This window comes from Brienomyrus brachyistius, chromosome 19 (assembly GCF_023856365.1).
Source record: "Brienomyrus brachyistius isolate T26 chromosome 19, BBRACH_0.4, whole genome shotgun sequence".
Lineage (NCBI taxonomy): Eukaryota > Metazoa > Chordata > Actinopteri > Osteoglossiformes > Mormyridae > Brienomyrus > Brienomyrus brachyistius.
The window spans coordinates 20,797,531-20,815,831 of record NC_064551.1 but is presented as its reverse complement, the minus strand read 5'-3'; the positions used below and the strand labels follow the sequence as shown (position 1 = coordinate 20,815,831).

General features: G+C 45.3%; 3 protein-coding genes and 2 non-coding genes across 5 annotated transcripts in view; 3 read left to right on the top strand and 2 right to left on the bottom strand.

Annotated features, from left to right (window-relative positions):
- Nucleotides 1-28: 28 nt before the first annotated feature.
- zgc:153284 (uncharacterized protein LOC751696 homolog) lies at nt 29-1,293 on the bottom strand. Its single transcript, XM_048985228.1, has 3 exons — nt 1,151-1,293; nt 867-1,034; nt 29-205 (listed from the first exon to the last, which is right to left on the bottom strand). Exons 1-3 carry the CDS (start codon nt 1,193-1,195, stop codon nt 140-142), a joined length of 279 nt encoding a protein of 92 aa, XP_048841185.1. The 5' UTR covers nt 1,196-1,293; the 3' UTR covers nt 29-139.
- Nucleotides 1,294-2,375: 1,082 nt separating this feature from the next.
- rps12 (ribosomal protein S12) lies at nt 2,376-4,361 on the top strand. The gene is made up of 6 exons (XM_048985226.1): nt 2,376-2,446; nt 2,572-2,618; nt 3,027-3,143; nt 3,424-3,526; nt 3,837-3,938; nt 4,272-4,361. The coding sequence occupies exons 2-6, from the start codon at nt 2,605-2,607 to the stop codon at nt 4,332-4,334; spliced, it is 399 nt and encodes a 132-aa protein (XP_048841183.1). The 5' UTR covers nt 2,376-2,446; nt 2,572-2,604; the 3' UTR covers nt 4,335-4,361.
- On the top strand, nt 3,237-3,320 carry LOC125715289 (small nucleolar RNA SNORD100). Its single transcript, XR_007384001.1, has one exon. It is a non-coding gene; the product is annotated as a small nucleolar RNA SNORD100 (small nucleolar RNA).
- LOC125715288 (small nucleolar RNA SNORD100) lies at nt 3,685-3,767 on the top strand. Its single transcript, XR_007384000.1, has one exon. It is a non-coding gene; the product is annotated as a small nucleolar RNA SNORD100 (small nucleolar RNA).
- A 1,598-nt stretch (nt 4,362-5,959) lies between the features above and the next one.
- eya4 (EYA transcriptional coactivator and phosphatase 4) overlaps nt 5,960-18,301 on the bottom strand; it is a 49,409-nt gene continuing 37,067 nt past the window's right edge. Inside the window, 9 exon segments of the mRNA XM_048985225.1 lie at nt 5,960-6,825; nt 8,138-8,238; nt 9,406-9,527; nt 9,602-9,716; nt 10,290-10,450; nt 10,759-10,817; nt 12,227-12,316; nt 16,795-16,878; nt 17,295-17,431. Coding sequence (XP_048841182.1) covers nt 6,745-6,825; nt 8,138-8,238; nt 9,406-9,527; nt 9,602-9,716; nt 10,290-10,450; nt 10,759-10,817; nt 12,227-12,316; nt 16,795-16,878; nt 17,295-17,431 — 950 coding nt within the window. The 3' untranslated portion in view covers nt 5,960-6,744.

The window sequence follows — 18,301 nt, the reverse complement described above, 5'->3', positions numbered from 1 at the left end:
TCTTCAATTAATTGAAATCAGACTCGTGTTAAATGGAATATGTAAAACATTTTCATTGTTTCTCATTGCCAAATGCACATCATTTCAATGCATATCATAGTAGCAATTTAAATGCAGATTCTTAAGTCATTCACAGGCTTCACTTCAATTTAAAAAAAGCGTCTGCTTTGTCATCCTCCACAGATTCAAAAAACTTGTTGTAGTCCTGCAAAGAAACAGAACATACTGTCACCCTTAATTGCAGTTTCTGCTTAACTCTGCACTGTACCCAACTGTACAAACTGTACAAACATAGCTGATATATCCAATATTTACAGGGCCTCAACATATACCTCAAATAAGACTTGTTTAAAAAATATATATGTTATTCAAAGACTGTGATAACTGAAGCCTCAAGTGAGTGTGAATGCACTGGGCAAACTTGAAAACAGAGCAAATGTTAGCAATATTATCCATAAAGGAGAATCGGGCATGCAACACAGCAAATAATTAATGACCCTTATTAAGAGGGGAAGATTAGCCACATCACAAAAACTCAGATGCACCTTGAATATTTCCAGACAGGGCGTGAGAAATGTTTGCAGATTGGAAGCAACTGGGAGTGTCTCTTTGGCAATGTGACCTTCTATGGTAAGATTCCAGAACAACTTGAACAAGAATGACTCGTCTTGCCCAGTGAAACACTCTCCTTTTGGGCGTCACTTATAAAATAAGCTGGAAATGAGTCTTTTTTCACCCACATGCAGCAGCACCTATGATAGTAAGCTGAAACAGCAGTTTCGGTTCAATAAAATTATTTGCAGAGCAGAGGCCTCATAGAGGAACATCTGAGTTTTCAGGGGTAAAGCGCACAGTTCTCTACTTACGCCACAGTAAACGTTGTCAAAAAACACTTGGGGAGGCATGGCTTTGGGATTGCCTGACAGCCTCCTCATCTCCTCCTTCAGATCGTTAGTCTGACAGATGTCAACCGCCTCATACTTCACCTTCTTTGCAGTCAGATATTGGAAGATCTCATTCTGTTGCTGCTTCACCTTGGGAAGAAAATTGAACATTTCGAAGTTCCCGGAGGAAAAAAGAAGTTACACAGCTGGAATGTGAAATTATACTGCCTGACAGAAAGAGTAACGCGACTGTGTGGAATAGTTACCTCTCTTGAGCCACTGGCACTGCTGAAGTAGATCTTCAGAGACATTCTGGCCGGCAGACAACTTCAAAATGAGCTTTTCTTCAGGACACTGCTGTTGCAAGAGCAGGAGAACAGGTTTACGCAGTAGTCACACCCCATTACTCTGCTCACCTGTTGGCCACACCCATCTTATCCATAGTACTATCATTCCCACAACAGCATGGAACTCATTGCTCCTCTCCTGTTGTCCCGATCCACAACTGTCCATTTCCACATAACTGTTCTCTTCTGCCCAATTCCTACACACCTCGCTTTGAGCAATACACACGTCTATGTCGATGTTACAAGCTATTCTAGCCATTGGCCACTAAAGATTTTCATGCGGTGTAGCATAAATAAACATTGAGTCACTCAAATTCTACCAATCAGTTTTTCATTCCCCACTTTTCTTTTTTATTATCTTTTGTAGCACTTCATAGTCTATGTTCTTTGTAAAATGCTTAAAAGTAATGCATGAAGAGGTTGTCTCAAGTGAAAACGTCTTAATAATAAACAAGACAAATAGTGGCTTGGTAGGAAGTATTGTCTCCATGTAGCGTTCATGGTCTGAACCCCACCCTCTGGGGACTGTAGTTCAGGGTGTTCCACTGGCTTGTGGCCTGTTATTCGTGAAGTAGGCTTCTTGTGAAATTTTTAAGTTCTTAAAGTCAGATAACATATTTAAGCAGCTGACTTGGCTAAAATAATACATGACACAAGAAAAATGAAAGCTGCAAATTTCAAATGATGATGTAGAACGGCAAATATTTTAAGATTTGTAAAATAAGTAATAAAACAAGCCTATATAAAATTTAATTACACAATAATAATCCCCGAACGAAACTATACTGTGGTTAGATTCCCCAGAAATAAAATGTTTTAGGAGCTCCGGCAAATACATCCTCTTGTGCAATGAAATATCCGGTCATGGCCCTTAATAGTCCCGGTTATTAAAACTGAATTCTTAAATGCAGGTCTGTACTCCCCCATGTGGTAACTACAGGGTACTATACTCGTGTGTTAAAAACGTATTAAATTTTACGTAAAAATAAAAATCGTTTGATATTCCACCAAAATTGGTATACGATATCAACAGCATATTTTATGTAACCGCATATAAATATAACTGAAAATAATTAATGTTAAAAGTAAAACCGTGTTTGGATGGTTTTGCAGGCATTTCAATGGTAACCCTATATGGTGGGGTCCTTTTGAATTTAAATGACTTACGTCGCCGAAATGACGTCCTCTTTCCCCGCTATCAGAAAGGAGGTCTGGGTGAGTTTTCTTAGATGTCTGGTGGAATCATGAAAAATTACAAAACATCTGCCTTTTTAACGCGGTCGTATAAATTGATACATTGCTATGGTCAATAAAACTCCCCATCTGTGGTTCTATTTTAGAACTTTAGGTCCAGCATCCATCGATAAATCACAATGGCCGAGGAAGGGTAAGTGTGACTGTTTCGTTAGGTCTTCTAGTAGCTAGTTATAAGTTATGTGGGGAATGGCGCTTTCTTTAAACTTGCCAGCTCAGCTGTAATTTTCAAGCGGCGACGTCTTCTTAAATGTTGTGTTGGTTCTGTAATGTTGCATTTTGTTTTTTAACATTTTGAAAACCGGGTATGGTCATGCGGAGCCCTTCCTACCTTGCAGCCGAATGGTATGCGTAGTAAACAAGCAGGTGTTCATTGTCACGGCATTGCAATGATGATTTTTATTCTTTAGTCGGATACCCCTTCACTCTTAATCATGAGTGATAGCCGTTGTCTGATGAGGCCGTGGTCTCGGCATGGTTTGTTTAAAAGTCTGTTGCACGTTGCATCGCTCATTCTTCCACTTTTTTTTTTTTATCAAAGCATCGCAGCCGGAGGTGTGATGGATGTCAACACCGCTCTCCCGGAAGTGCTCAAGACCGCACTTATCCATGACGGTCTGGCCCGCGGGATCCGTGAAGCCGCCAAAGCCCTGGACAAGTACGTGTGCGCGCCGGCATCCTGTACCGCGGTGCTTTGTTTGGGCCGTCCTCCTTGCCTGCATGGTTCGCCGGTGTCTTGACTACTCATCGCTGTATCTGTGATGATATTTTTGGCTCCCTCTACTGAAAAAGTGTGAGGAGGACTGCCATCGTTACCCAAAGTGTCTGAGATCTGTAACGAGTAGTAAATCAGTTAATTTGCAGCGCTTGGGAGGTTAGCTTGCCTGTGAAATCGCTTCACGGTTGGGGTGAGTTACCAGATCTGTCTTTGCGTGCAGGCGGCAGGCCCACCTCTGTGTACTTGCTGCCAACTGCGATGAGCCCATGTACGTAAAGCTGGTGGAAGCTCTGTGTGCTGAACACCAGATCAACCTCATCAAGGTAAGCCTTGTATCTCTAAGCTGTGTATGAGACATGGGGTGGACAGTGCCTAATTCAGTACGTCTGATTGGCTAGTAGTAATACCGGGGTAAAGAATAGCATTGTTTACGCCAGTTGCAAAGGTGTCTCGTCCAGTGTAAATAGGTGAATTAATTTGCTGCATCTATGATGATAACTTGGCTCCCTCTACTGAGATCGGTGAGGAGAACTGCCATCGTTACCCAATTATTCCTGAGACGCAGCTCGTATGGAGTTGGTCCCCGAACCCTTCCTTTGCCAGTGTTGCTGATATGCTGACTTCCTCCCACAGGTTGATGACAACAAGAAGCTTGGTGAATGGGTTGGGCTCTGCAAGATCGACAGGGAAGGCAAGCCCCGCAAGGTGGTGGGCTGCAGCTGCGTTGTCGTCAAGGTGAGGCGTGAGGTCTGATGTCAGCTACATTGGGCGGGGCTTGTTTCCTGTTCTGCTTTTGGGTATAGGTCGGTAAGGGTATGGGGTATAATATGTCCTGTAGTCTGGTGACATGGCTTGTGAGGTACTGCATTTATGACCTTGAGGTACTCGGTTTATCTTGTATACAATATTGGGAGCTGATGCCAGGGTTTCATGTACAGTGACCATAAAAAAAAAATAGTTCTCTATGTGGTTCTGAACATCAGCCTGTGAAAGAACCTCTTACTGTGCTGAGCTCACTTGGGTGTTTTGAGCTCTGTTTTGAATTTTTATCCCCCCCCCCCTTCCTAGGATTACGGCAAGGAGTCCCAAGCCAAGGACGTCATCGAGGAATATTTCAAGGCTAAGAAATAAGATGTGAATAAAAGCCTTTGGAATGAAGCTGATTGTGTGGTCTTTTGGGAGAGGATTCTACGGGCCGGGAGATCTGCAGTGTTAAAATGCTTTTAGTGGTGCATTAACGGCAGACAGTGCCTGTAAGCATGGACAGTAGGTTGCCGTAATTACATCTTTAAATTTGGAGTGCATTTGCGTGAGGTAAATTTGTGTTTTTATAATACACATTCTGATTTTTAACTAAGTGGTTTGTCTGTTTAACTGGCATTAAGCTGTGACTTCAGTTTGAATTTTCCATGATGGGTTTTATAATGTCAGACGGTAATTCAGTTTAAGGTGATGGCTTCTCCCTGGAATCTCTGGTTAGCTGTATCTGTAGCCATCTGTCTTGCAGCCGCTAATGCAGTGCAGGTCATGCACAAGCCCCTGCAGTTAGTCCCACACAGCATAGGGCACAAGGCAGGGAATTGGCCTGCATTGGGTGCCAGCTGCACACTTAATGGTAACCAGTTCATCAAAGTGCTGAACCCTGTGTGACATGAAGGCATAAAAACCCCGTGCACACATACGTGAAACCCGAGTGCAGCCTGGGGGGGGCGTAGTAGCCCCTACGAAGCTCAATTGGACTATTCCTCCGATTTTATGTTTTTGTAGACACATGGCTCATGGGAACTTCCTCACGATTAGTGTGCAAAACTTACAGATGTCTTGCCATCAGAATTGTTTTTGTTGCGTTTCCAGTGTTTCGCTGGTACATTTAAATGATTTAGTTCATTTTGAACTTTAAAGCTGGTCAAGGAAGAAATCACGTTCAAACCCTGCCTTAGACATGCAAGTGTTCATTAGTAGCCAACATGAGAAGTGTAGGATAGGGCTGTTCTGGATCACCGCTGTCTATTGAGTTCGATATAATCGGGGAAAAAATTAAACGTGGTCACATGTATAACTTTGTCAAAAGATTAGAAGAAATGAGAATATTTCGTACTCCAACTTTTTCTAGATGAACATGAACAATAAGACGTCATAGCCAAACTGTAATTTGAGAATGCCATTTATTTTGTACACTTAGGGCAGCCACTGACTTCTCTTTCCTCGGCGGGTGGACGTTTTTACCAATCGCCTGTCCTACAAACGATCTGTAGCTGCCGCAGTCCCTAACCACCCAGCTCAAGCCACCCTCTGACCGCTGTGCTGTGCAATCTTATGACAGTAACCTTACAAAAGCAGTAGTTCCAGCACTTCTGAATATTGTGGCAGTAAGAGTTCCTACAACAAACTATTTAAAGCTGGATGCATAAGTGATGTAATTACTTACCTTGCTGTGACACAGTGGGATTTAAAAATAAGGTATATGGTGTCAACTAAAGAAACGGTTTGGGACGGGACAGAGTGTCCGCTGTATGGTTTTGACGGACTGGTTTTCTGTTGCTCTGGGTCATGGTTCTCAATAACTGTTAGGTGTGTCCATTTTTCTCTGGATGTCACAAAGAATACCGGCAGTGATACTGTTTTTCTTTTAAATAAGTGCAGGGCGTGGATGTGTTGTGGCACTGCTGTCCCTGAAGCCATACCACCATGCAGTATCACTCCAGTGACTGCTGTTGACAGTCTTCAGCTCCCCGAATGCTGAAGAAAGAAGCAAATTAACTCAAACCGCTTTATTTTTCCATCTGGCTTCAGCCAAGGGCTCGACGGCTCAGCATCCAGAACCGCCAACCTCACACTCAGCAAATTTGGTCAAAAAAAATTATCACAAAGATGTTTTTTTTTTTTTTTGTTTTTTTTAAATCTACATGTTCTTAAAAACAAAATTACAATGAACACACTTTAAGGCACAACAAATCATTATGCACGTTCTCTGCAGAAACTTACAAAAGAGATAAAATTAAGTCTTAATTTCCAAACTTGTCCACGTCCACATTAAACTAGTAACTGTAAAATAATTTACACAAAATGGTAAATCTAGACTTGATTGTCATACTCTGTGCAGCTCTATCACTAGTTTCGCTGGGGCAGGTAGGTAAGTCGGTAGGCAGGTGCGGTATAAGCTGGGATGAGAATAACGGGGGCTAGTTTTGTTTTGAAGCCCTGGGGATTGGAGTCCATGGCAAAAGCACTAGAATCTCTCCAGGAAGCGATGGGGGGGGGGGGGGGGGGGAATTTCACGTCATCTACTGAGCAGTGCCTATCACACCTCTCCTGGGAAGGATACAAACACTGAGAAGGAGACCTTGAACAGGGTGGGGGGGGGGGGGTCCGACACACACCAGGATCTCCTTCTGTAACTCCTGCTTAGAAGTTGAGTCCTCGTCTTCTCGAAACAGTTCGTGGAGGCCAGGGGTTCAAAATCACAGACAAGAAAAAAAAAGTAGTTGCAGTGTACTGTTTTAAATATATAAAAAAGGGAGCTTCCAGCTTTATGATACAATTACAAGTAGTCTAGTTCCAGTGCTTGGTGCAGTGCCAGCAGGTCGGAGTGGCTCGATATTCTCCAAAACGGCATGTTGTGCTGGGACAGGAGGACAAACAGCAATTAGGCTCTGAGTCAGGGGCTCTTCCACCCCCCTTCATCATGCAAGGTGGGTGCCACCCCAACCCATTCACAAAAAAGCACTGCAAACTCACACATGCAAACCTAGGAGCCAAAATGTCCCACCACCCGTGGGGAAAAACAGGACGAAACCAGAGGAGTCGTAAGGCCGGCATCTACAGGACAGTCACACACACAGCATATGGACATTACAGCTACAGCATACTGTATATTTTTAATGTTCCTGCAACACTAACAAAACAGGATTGCACCATTCCTCTGCTGGGTCCATTATAACGGGTATAAGCTTCTTCATTGTTCAAGGCCAAGACCAGAATCAACACATGGTGACATAAACACAAACTTTAAGCATCGGGGATTTTAGTTGTATTGAGTTTCAAAAACCGTCTTATGAGGAACAGACGTTTAAACCACAGAAACTGGGCCGGATAGGGTTCATAACTTGCTGTTTAGGCCAAGTCCATCACCCTGTGTTGTTTTTCCCCCAGCACACTGAGGGGGTGTGTGCTCGGTGACAGCAAAAGGCAGAGCCTGTCAGGTCGCTCAGAGCAAAGGCGCTATATCACAGCTCTATGCCAATCTCACAATAGACACCGCGGCACAGATTTCAACAAGGCTCTCGGGAGGATGATGTGTGTTGCCTGGTGAGGCCCTCTTCCTTATACATGCTGGCTGTGTGCTCTTTTTTTTGGAGGGGGGGGGGATGACAACCCCAGATAATTAATAAAATGTTGTATTTAGTATGTTAATTAGCTCTTGGAGTCGTTTTATCAGGGCATGGATTTTCTATACTGAGCATCTGAGACGTGTTGGAAACAGTTTTTGCATTAAATCAATTAAAATGCCAATAATATGAGGTAAACAGTACTTGCATCTGATTAATGTGGACAAATATGGTGTGACTTTTAATCGGTTTGCAGTACATTAATGTAGCTCATGTGACCCGCACCGGTTCTGCGGTCCATGGTGTACCGCATCATTTTTGAATATGAACTTGTATGGAAACTAAGTGATTAGTATAGCATGAAGATAACACAATAATTGTTAAAAGGCCAGTTTATGTAAAACGTATTGATTTGTATGTGCATTATATAAGTAGCTATGCGCTAACTTGGGGATGTGACCAAGAGGAGGGGTTTCTGCATGCTGAGGAGACCCTGGCGAATCTGGCAGTGCGGTCTCTATTGGCGGTGAGCGCTGGCGTCGGCGAGGACAGAGGTCAAAGCTTGCCACTATGTACGGCACACCAGCATTCCGCAGAATGGTTTACCTTTTTGGCGGCCTGCTCCTCTTCCACACCATCACCAATAACAACATACACTACTTTTCTGCCAAACCTTTGCATAATGCGCTCAAAGCAACTCTCTTTCCCTGGAAGATAAACAAGGAAGAGTTCAGCTGGATCTTTACCTGGCTCGCCGCCTGCTCCTCATCCCGCCCGTCGCCAATGACAACATATGTTATGTTAGTGCCAAACCTGGACACTATACGCTCAAAACAGCTCTCTTTTCCTGGAAAAACAACGCACTGCTTAACCTTTTCCATTTGCACAGGCTTCAAATGAGAAGAGATGGGTTTTTCTCAAATGGGATGGCAACAGTAAACACAGATGGCACCCCCCCCACAAAGGGAGAGATGTGACATTTGACCTTCTGAAAGTGTACGGTAAGAAGCCCGAATGTGGCTATTAATGCCCCCCCCCCCCCTCCACATACATGTTATCCTGTTTGCATAAGGCAGGACGAACTCACTGTGCCACTTTCAGACTGTCAAAGACAAGGAAAATATGACAGATGCACTGATGTAACTGAGCATTTGTTCAACAAAGTGCTGTTATTTTCTCTGGGTGATTATCTCATTCCTCACAAATGAGAAACAGAAAGAAAAAAACAGGAAAACTATGAAATTGAGTGATTTTAATTTTGTTTCTTAGTACTGAGACGACATTTTAAAAATGTTGTTGAGTCTGTAGAACGTTATGACTTCTTAAGCCTCCTGCTAGTCTGGTTTTTGATACCAAACATGTTTTGAGTTTCCCCCGTTTTAAATGCACTTCAGTACAAATGGAGACTTTCAGCATATCCTTACAAAGCCCCTGTGGTGTCTTGCTGCTGTGTGTCACTCGGTAAGCAGTAGTCATGGTAACCACCACATAACCGGCAGAGAAACGGACGGACATCCCCTGGGCGGCTTGTCATTAGACATAGCTGGACATGCAGTTATTTTGCACTATTATTTAATTTCACAGCAGACACTTTAACTCAACATTAAACTCATTCATACAGCTGCCAGTTTAGAATTTAAGCCCCCCAGGGAGAGTCTTGCCGGATTTGAACTGGCAACATTTCCGTCCCAGGATCCTTAACCGTCACGCCACCCACTGTCCTCTCTGAGTTACAGAGATTGATGAGGCACAAACCATAAACTGTGGAGCGGATTCCTCTTTTAATGCTTAAGTGGAAAGACAAACAAAACCTCTGGCGCCCCGGCCATGGGGCCAAGGACGTGAGCCGTGCCAGCATGCGGCGGCCTCCTTACCGATCTTGGTGGCGCTGTAAATGTTCTCGATGGGAAAGGCGCTGCCCAGACTATATAGCAGCACTTTTGCCAGCGCCGGTATGAGCTGAGTCGTCGTCACCAACACATTGACACAGTTACTCCTGCAGAAGGGAGACAGGGTTAGGACCTCTGCTGATATCAACCAAGCCAGATGTTATATTCATCTCCCATCTACCTGGAGCTGATGATGGACAGGGACTTGAGTGCGCTGGTGAGCCACGAGTCTGTAAGGGCCTCAACTTCAGCCCGAAGCTGCAGCCACGCGTCCCGCTTGGCTGGTCCGAGTAAACCTTTGGATCACAACAGGGCCGGTCAGAGCTGGCTTACGCCCTCCGACCAGAAAGGCATCATGTACACCACTGCTACGCCTAGTAACTTAGGCTTCCGAAGTTACCGATAGCGGTACGTTAAGGGAAACGCAAGTACATACAGCCCGCTAAAAATAAACCGGGAAATGCTCTTCGATTTCTAGCAACAGATGTAGAAAACATTAAAACATTGAACACAGGTGAATCTCGACTCTAATTACGAACCAGGGTTTGACGTCCCTGGGCTTAATGAATGGGTGTTTCCTAAATCTGCTGCAAAATTCACTTTGGGCCACATAGCTAAGTGCATTAAACCCAGGGACGTCCTCGGCTACGATACACGGTCTGGCACTGCTGATAGCTGCTTCTGAGCCTGACTTTCAACACATTAATTTTTAGCCTGAACTGCTATACCAAGTAACTAAACCCGCGTCTGCATCTTTGGTCCCACGTGTGATCATCCTAGAACCTATCCATAGCAACCGTCAATGACGCGGTTCTAGGATATGCTACGCGACCCCTAGTCATCACTAATACAGGCACGCGAGAGCTTACCCCCAACATTGTTTTTGTATGTGCTATACAACTCTTTTACTCTTCGGTAGCGAAATGCCAACTTCCTCATCCAGTCCACCCCACCTCTCACGCCCGTTGCTAGGCAGAGATTAGCGCTGGTTGCAGCTGCATGGAAGCCATCAGTTGCAAAACTGTAAGTACTGTCAATAATAATAATAATAATGATGTTTTATTTTAATGCTGTTAGACTTAGATTGCCTAAATCCCTTTACAAATAAATACTAACATGCATGTCATTTTAATACTTTTTTTTTTTTTTACTTGTTTTTACTTTTTAGTTAATACATCAAAGTTACTTTATGACATAAAACAACAAACAAGAGTGCATAAGAAATAACTCTTCGATAAAATACGTGAGAACAGTATTTTCTGTGCATTAACACTTGCTCTTTATCAAACAGCATGCATCAAACGTTTTGGATGAGCCGCAGCTCTGCGGATTTCTCACCTGAGGTCCTGGCCATTGTCGTCAGACGACACGTCGTCGATGTGGACCTGGTCGCATTCCTGCAAGGTAAAGTCGCCTGTCAGTCTGGGAAGCGTTTCTTCTGCGGGGACTAGGAGACCCCAGGTGACCCCACCACCACCACCACCCAGCCAGGCCCCTGCTGAGCTTTGGCAGCCTGAGGCCTATATCGGGTTACCAGCAGTGAGTCAGGCTCAAACCAGACAGGGGCAGCATATCCACGCCAAAACGCTGGCCCTGACGAAACAGGCCTGAACGCGACTGAACACGGCATGTTGGGAGAAGGAAGGGAACCTCAAACCCGCTGTCAAATAGGAGGCTGCCCCCCCCCCCCCGCTCAGTCTCAGCTAGAGACGGGCACTAGCTAAACAAAGGGCGGCACAGAGTTAATTTGCTCCCCATCAGAATAACCAAGCGCCTGAGCAGCTAAACCAACACTGTGTCGTTATTAGCCAGCCTGTCAATCATCCTGCTAGAGCTGTGGGGGGTGGTGGCAGTTTGAGGAAGTGTAATCCTCATACTGCCCCAAGGCTACTTTAAAACAGTGAATCCAGGGCAGTATTTAACACGGTTAAATGCCAGCTACTGTGAGAATCATTTGAGAGTCTGCATTCAGCTGCTAAGTTCCTCGAATGCATCACGTCACTGGAACTGCGATCAAAGTGCATCCTTCCTCGTGGGTCTAATTACAGGGGAATGTATCAACTGGTTCGCACCCCCAAACTAAATTTCAGGCATAAATCTTGTGCGCTAACAAAGCATAATGTTTACACAACGCCGAGCGCAAGGTTTTTTTTCTCTGTTTAGCTCACAGTTATGTTCACAGATTAAGTGTTTTTTTCCTCCTACCAGTTCAGCACAATAAGTTTTCAGTGTGACTCACCATCGGCAACAAAGGGAAGTACAGGATAGTCAAACGGGATAGCTGAAAGATGGTCTGTATTCAAAATTGCTTCATACTCTCTAAATGGTGTATAATAGAGTTAAGTAGTACTGCTGTTTGAATTCTCAATGACAAATTTGGCTCAGTAGAGTGCAAAATAAAATACCCACAATGCACTGTGGATTTTACTGTACACTAAATGTACACTAGAGATATTAGTGATCTCTGCAAAGACATTTCAGATTTTAAATAATTAGTAAACTAATGCTCAATAAATCTCATACATACATATCAATATTCAGTCATTTACTCAGTTTCTCTTGTATTTTGTAATTTAGTAGAATTAGTATTTTGTAGAATGCTAAAGTAGTATTGGAACGTCATGTCTGAAATTTGTTTCACTTATTTCTTATATACTACACAGATCTTCCTATACAGGCAATAGTGAGTGGATATGTGAATAGTGAGCATTACCCATGATCAATGTGTTTAATGATATGGTCACATGACTGACTGCGTGGTCACGTGACATAGATAGAATGGGCAGTTACTGAGGGTGTCGCTCACCTCCAGGTCATTGAAGAACAGATGAGTATCAGCCAAGTTGAAAATCATCTCTTCCATGCGCAGCCCCAAGGTGACAGCCATGGGAGGGTCCTGAAAGAGTCGGCCATGTTCATGAGAGCGCCAGGTTAGGAATGTGCAAGAAATGTATTAAACGGCACAGTTCTGAGACACACTGATTTACCAAGGACTGTCTGGGAAGTGTAATGCTAACTAGGGGTAACTATCCTACGTGTCTCTGCCAAATGGACCCTGCCGTCAGAACAAATGTCTCTTAAATCCACATAAACGCATAATCTTGTAGTTTGGCTCTGCTCGTCCTCAAGCTGTGGGAGATTCTGTCCAATATGGCGACACGTGGATTCTTAATGAAGCGCCTGCCTTATCAGGAAGGCGGATAATCCAGGCTAAGGAGCGGCAGAACCGAGGAGGCCGGGCCAGGCGCTGTGGCACTGGCGGGTGATGACAGACGGGCTCCTCGTGTCGCGGCCCGTCAGGCCTCTCGTGGCCAAATGGCCCTCAGCTGCAAAAATCATCATCATCCGCGACCGGTCGGCATGCAGGTCAGATGCCAGGCCCCGTGATCCGATGCCCCCGTCAGCAGTCCAGAATAGAAACCCCCCGCCTGCATCCGCCAACCCCCCTCCCCCGACACTTGCTGCCAACGAGCCCAAAGATCCCCTCCATTTCATTCATGCTGAGACCAGGCCACGGACATGCGCATGGACACCTCCCCCCCCCCCCCAACCACCCCCCCAGGACTATTTAAATCTTCCTGTTTGCAGACTCCCGCAGCTGCTAATTACCCCCTCTGCTGCGTCTACAGTTTCAGCATTATAAATCCAGGAGAAGACATGTCACCAGCACAGAGTGACCCCCCCCCCCTCCGCCGCCCCCTGTCAATTTTATAGTAATTTCAAAAGGTTTATGATTGGGACAGGCCATGAGGCAGTGATGCACTAATGGCAGTTGGAGAAGTCAGGACTATGTTTAGGAAACACCATGACATCTGTGGTGCAAGGTCTTGTTTTGGCCCTTCTTTGCTAGTACAGAGCGCTTAATGTCTTTGGTGACGTACATCCGAGTTGATGTCTTCCAAACGACTAGAGGAATGAACGAAATCCGTAACCACGTGGAGTCAGAGGCCCCTATGTTCCAGTAACGCGGAGGTGCATACCAAAGGAACCAATTTGAACTTGCTGGCGGTGGTCGCCATAGCGATGGCATAAATAGATTGGGTCGGGGGTGGGGGGGGGGGGCGGGGGTGCGCTCACCCGGACCCTGAATAGAAACAGCTGTCACCATATTTCTTGAAGAAGGAATGAGGGAAAACAAGCTAAGGTGTGAAAACAGACCGGAGGCGTGAAGCGAGGTCCCCATCTTTCTCGTGTGGCCAAAATGCAAAACAAAACCTTTAGCCTTTAGCGTGAGCGGCCATGAGCCAGAGGCTTGGGGCCCGGCGACACGCGAGAGCTCCGAGTTTAAAAGGCGATCAGAAATACACATTAATACCGGGCCAAAACAACATGATTTACACCACAAGTGATTTCACCATTTGTGAAATGCAACGGCAGAGGGAAAAACGTAAATGAGACGATGTAAGGGTATGCCAAGAAAAATTAAATATTAATAACATTATTAATAATATATACAAGTAATAATACTACTACTACTAATAATAATTATTTTTATGATCATAATAAAAAGATAAGCTCTTATCAATGTGCCTCTGTAGGTACTAATTAAGGTAAATTGTCAACAATACGAAGCAGTACTTAACAATTCACTCCTATTCTCATTAACACCAGCGGAGGACAGTAAAATAATCCCCATATGACTAATGTCAGTTGTCAACATCCAATTTCACTCATGCCGTTCTGCGATGTAGATTTCATGTTGCTACAAATCACATTGCAGCAAATGGGGGGGGGGGTGCTAGGTGGGTCGGTGTCATGAAAAAGGATTTGGGGGACAGAGTGCGATCAAGATTATAACTCCAGTAAGACCGTGTTTCCCTGGCTGCCAGTAAGCAGACAACTGTGTGATTTAGAGGTTCCTGTTTACTGTCTTAGGTACCATTTTTTATGTAGCATGAAGCAGAGAGACTGTCTGTCAGGCAAACGCACCACAACGATGTTTAAAAAAGTAATTTTAACATCAATACTTGTACCTTCTATCAAGGAATGGTCTGCAAGAGGCGCATGACACCCCCCAGGTCTGCAATGCTCATTAAATAAGAGAACATTACGTCACACTGGGCTGACAGACCATGACCAGTTTGACAACCCTGAAACTTATTTGTTGCTAAAGAAATTCGTAAGTAGGCCTGACATTCCCAGACATTCCAACTGAATACAAGCAGGAATATTTCAGTTATTCATTTCTCATGCTTCTCAGTGCTCTCTGCCATCACATTTAGAGGAATAATCTTGCAGACATCTGCCTCTCTCTCTCTCCCCGCCCCCTCTCTCCGTCCCTCCTCTGTTTCAGACGGGTGAAGTTCAGGCAAGCTCTCATGTCAGGCACCGCTTAGGTGTAAAGACATTCTGAAGAACCCATTAAAACTCTTTATAAAACGCATCATTACATGATTGAAAATGACAAAACGGAAACCAGCTGTGGAGCAGCTCGGTCCTCAGACGATCCCGTTCGGATGTTACACATTAGGCTGTTGCCTTTCCTGGAACAATACGCCTCCTTAGATGCGGGTAGAAGCATACTTTGCACGTGGAAAGACTAAACCTGCCAGATGTCTGTAGATAAACCCCCCCTGGACAAAGAACAAAGGTGTCACGGTAAAGAGCGCGACAAGAATCACTTAAACCAATCAGCTGCGGGCTAGGGTCTGCTGTCACTGATTTCAGCACAATCCTATCTAAAAAAAACAGACCTTCATTTTTTAGAATTTAACCTTATGTCACCTCATGCATGAAAATAGTTCTCCGTAATACCATTTATCCATATGTTCGTGTTAGAGAGAGACTAACTCACAGTCGGATTCTTTGAGATGTTGCTCTTTTAAATGCATCCTGCAAAGAAAACTTGTGTCGTGTATTGAAGTTTGATTACTTAACGACAAAAGCAACCAGCGCCACAATGTACTGGCAAGTGCTGTGTAGGAAAATTGCAATCCTCTTAAAAAATCCTGGACTGCCTTTAAGCGAAGCTGAAATAATGAGAATATACCCGGAGAGTGTTTAGAAAGATTTTCTGTGTTCCCATGAACAGAGAAAAAACACCTGTTCAGTGGGACTAAACACCGTTAGTCTACCATCATAATAAAACCGTAACATGTTATCCTCCTAAGAATGAGGTACGTACTGGGTGATGAATGGTATAACATTCTTGAGAGAGGTGTCTCTGCATTGCCCGCTGCAGGCATACACTAGGGCAGCTAATCTAAGGACCCAGCTGGGCTCTTAAATTGGACAAGACCTGGACAGCTCAACTCGCAGTGTTTTGGTTTGGAGGGTTACAGAGGGTCACAGTGACAACAGGGTGGTATTTTCTCATTTGCAGCTGTCAAAAGCAGGTACATTTGGAGGAGAAATTAAACATGTCCTAAAATCTGGCTGCAGCGAGAGCAGTCTTCTGCCAAGAACATGTTGTGACTTCGCTTTAAACTGCCCGAACAAACTTTCGGCTTCGTTTTCATTTTTCACACAGTCAAGGTGTTTCTGTCCCTAAGCTGTTCCTTCCTGTAGGTGTGTGTGTGTCCTTCAGGCTGTCCCCGTAGGTATGTGTGTGTGTCCCTCAGAATGTCCCCGTAAGTGTATATGTGTGTGTCCCTCAGAATGTCCCCGTAGGTGTGTGTGTGTGTGTCCCTCAGAATGTCCCCGTAGGTGTGTGTGTGTGTGTCCCTCAGAATGTCCCCGTAGGTGTGTGTGTGTGTCCCTCAGAATGTCCCCGTAGGTGTGTGTCTCAACATGTCCCCGTAGGTGTGTGTCCCTCAACAAGTCCCCGTAGGTGTGTGTGTGTGTCCCTCAGAATGTCCCCGTAAGTGTGTGTGTCCCTCAGAATGTCCCCGTAAGTGTGTATGTGTGTGTCCCTCAGAATGTCCCCGTAGGTGTGTGTCCCTCAACAAGTCCCCGTAGGTGTGTGTGTGTGTCCCTCAGAATGTCCCCACAGGTGTGTGTGTGTGTGTCCCTCAGAATGTCCCCGTAGGTGTGTGTGTGTCCCTCAGAATGTCCCCGTAGGTGTGTGTGTGTGTGTCCCTCAGAATGTCCCTGTAGGTGTGTGTGTGTGTGTCCCTCAGAATGTCCCCGTAGGTGTGTGTCCCTCAACATGTCCCCGTAGATGTGTGTCCCTCAGAATGTCCCCGTAGGTGTGTGTGTGTGTCCCTCAGAATGTCCCCACAGGTGTGTGTGTGTGTCCCTCAGAATGTCCCCGTAACTGTGTGTATGTGTGTCCCTCAGAATGTCCCCGTAAGTGTGTGTATGTGTGTCCCTCAGAATGTCCCCGTAAGTGTGTGTATGTGTGTCCCTCAGAATGTCCCCGTAGGTGTGTGTGTCCCTCAGAATATCCCTATAGATGTGTGTGTTGTCTTTATCTTACCCGGAACCCTTTCTTACCTTGCCGTACTTCTGTGCATATGACCCAGTGAGGAGTGAATGGAACACAATGATGGTCTCGTCCAAGTCCCACACAAACACGCGCTACGGAAAGGAGGAGGAACGGGCTGTCAGCATGCTCGTCATTCCTCACCGTGGTCATGAAACGTTAAACACATGGTATTCCCCTGCATTAAAAAGGGCCCCTTTGCAATGGCATTCGGACAAAAATTTAGCAACAAAATATGTGTAGGAGATAGCACAGTATGGATGACACAGATGCGTGTCACAGATGCGTCAAGTTTTCAAGGCAGAACTACAGCTAGCCTAATAAACAGGCTACAATGGGTAATATTCATAAGTTCAAAGAGGCAGGCATTTTTCTAGCTAGTCAGGAGTCAACATATGGGACAATTACAAATAAGAACGTTTGGATTTGTTATCTTCATGCATATCAAAGGGGGCATACGGGGCATGTCTGCGCAGGTCTCCGTCTTTCAGGGGTGCTGCTCAGGGCCTACCTCCAGGTCGCTGTCTGGGGGGGGCGATGGATTGTTCTTTCTCCCCCGACCACGGGCCTTCGAACCTGAGCTCCGGCAGGTCCGGTCATCCAGGTCTTTGATGGGGGTAGAGGGGCTCTGCACGGTGTCGAAGTCCGCTAAGGACATGGGAAGTGGGGATAAGTTCCCAGCCCACACGGACGTAAAAAAAAAAAAAAAAACACCCACACACAATTCAATATTTGTTGTTGAGCTGGAAATGCACTCACACGTATGCAACACGCATGCACCCGAGGCCGAGCTTCTGAGAGCCCCCCCGATACATGTGCCCGAAAGAACTAACTGGAACCAGACGGCTGTCCGGCTCACGTATCGTTATGTCTCAATCAGTGAGCGAGGCTGAGGCCTGGACTTGGAAGAAGAGGGAAAGTGTCTGTGATTGGAAAAGAACGATAAGGGGCCTTAATGAGAGGCCTGGACGGCGGCCAGGAAAAGCACAGGAGAAGCAAAAAGCAAGAACCATTACATGCAGGAATGGACTGAGTTCTTAGGCTCCGCTTTGACTCAAGGGGGGAGATACCCCCAATCACAGCTCAGAGCTTTAACATAAATAAAGGATATCGGAAAAAGCAGACCGTGGCGGTCAGGGTCGCCGACCGTCGGCCTCCACAGACGCAAAGCTGGTTTTCATTCATTAGAAACATGGTAATGTGCACCAGCTCTGGGATATTCTGATGCGCGCACACACACACACACACACACACACACACACACACACACACACACACACACACACACACACACACACACACACATACACACACACACACACACACATATATCAGCGTGTGAAGCCGATGCCACTGTCACTCGGACGCTATACCTCAGGGACAGCATCACGGTAAGACAATAACCGAAGCACTCCGATATGCTGTTTCGATGATATAATTATCCACGTTTCTTGTCTGTTTACCAATAATGAATCCGTCGCCCGAACAGCTTATATACAGAGATCAGATGAACTGAAA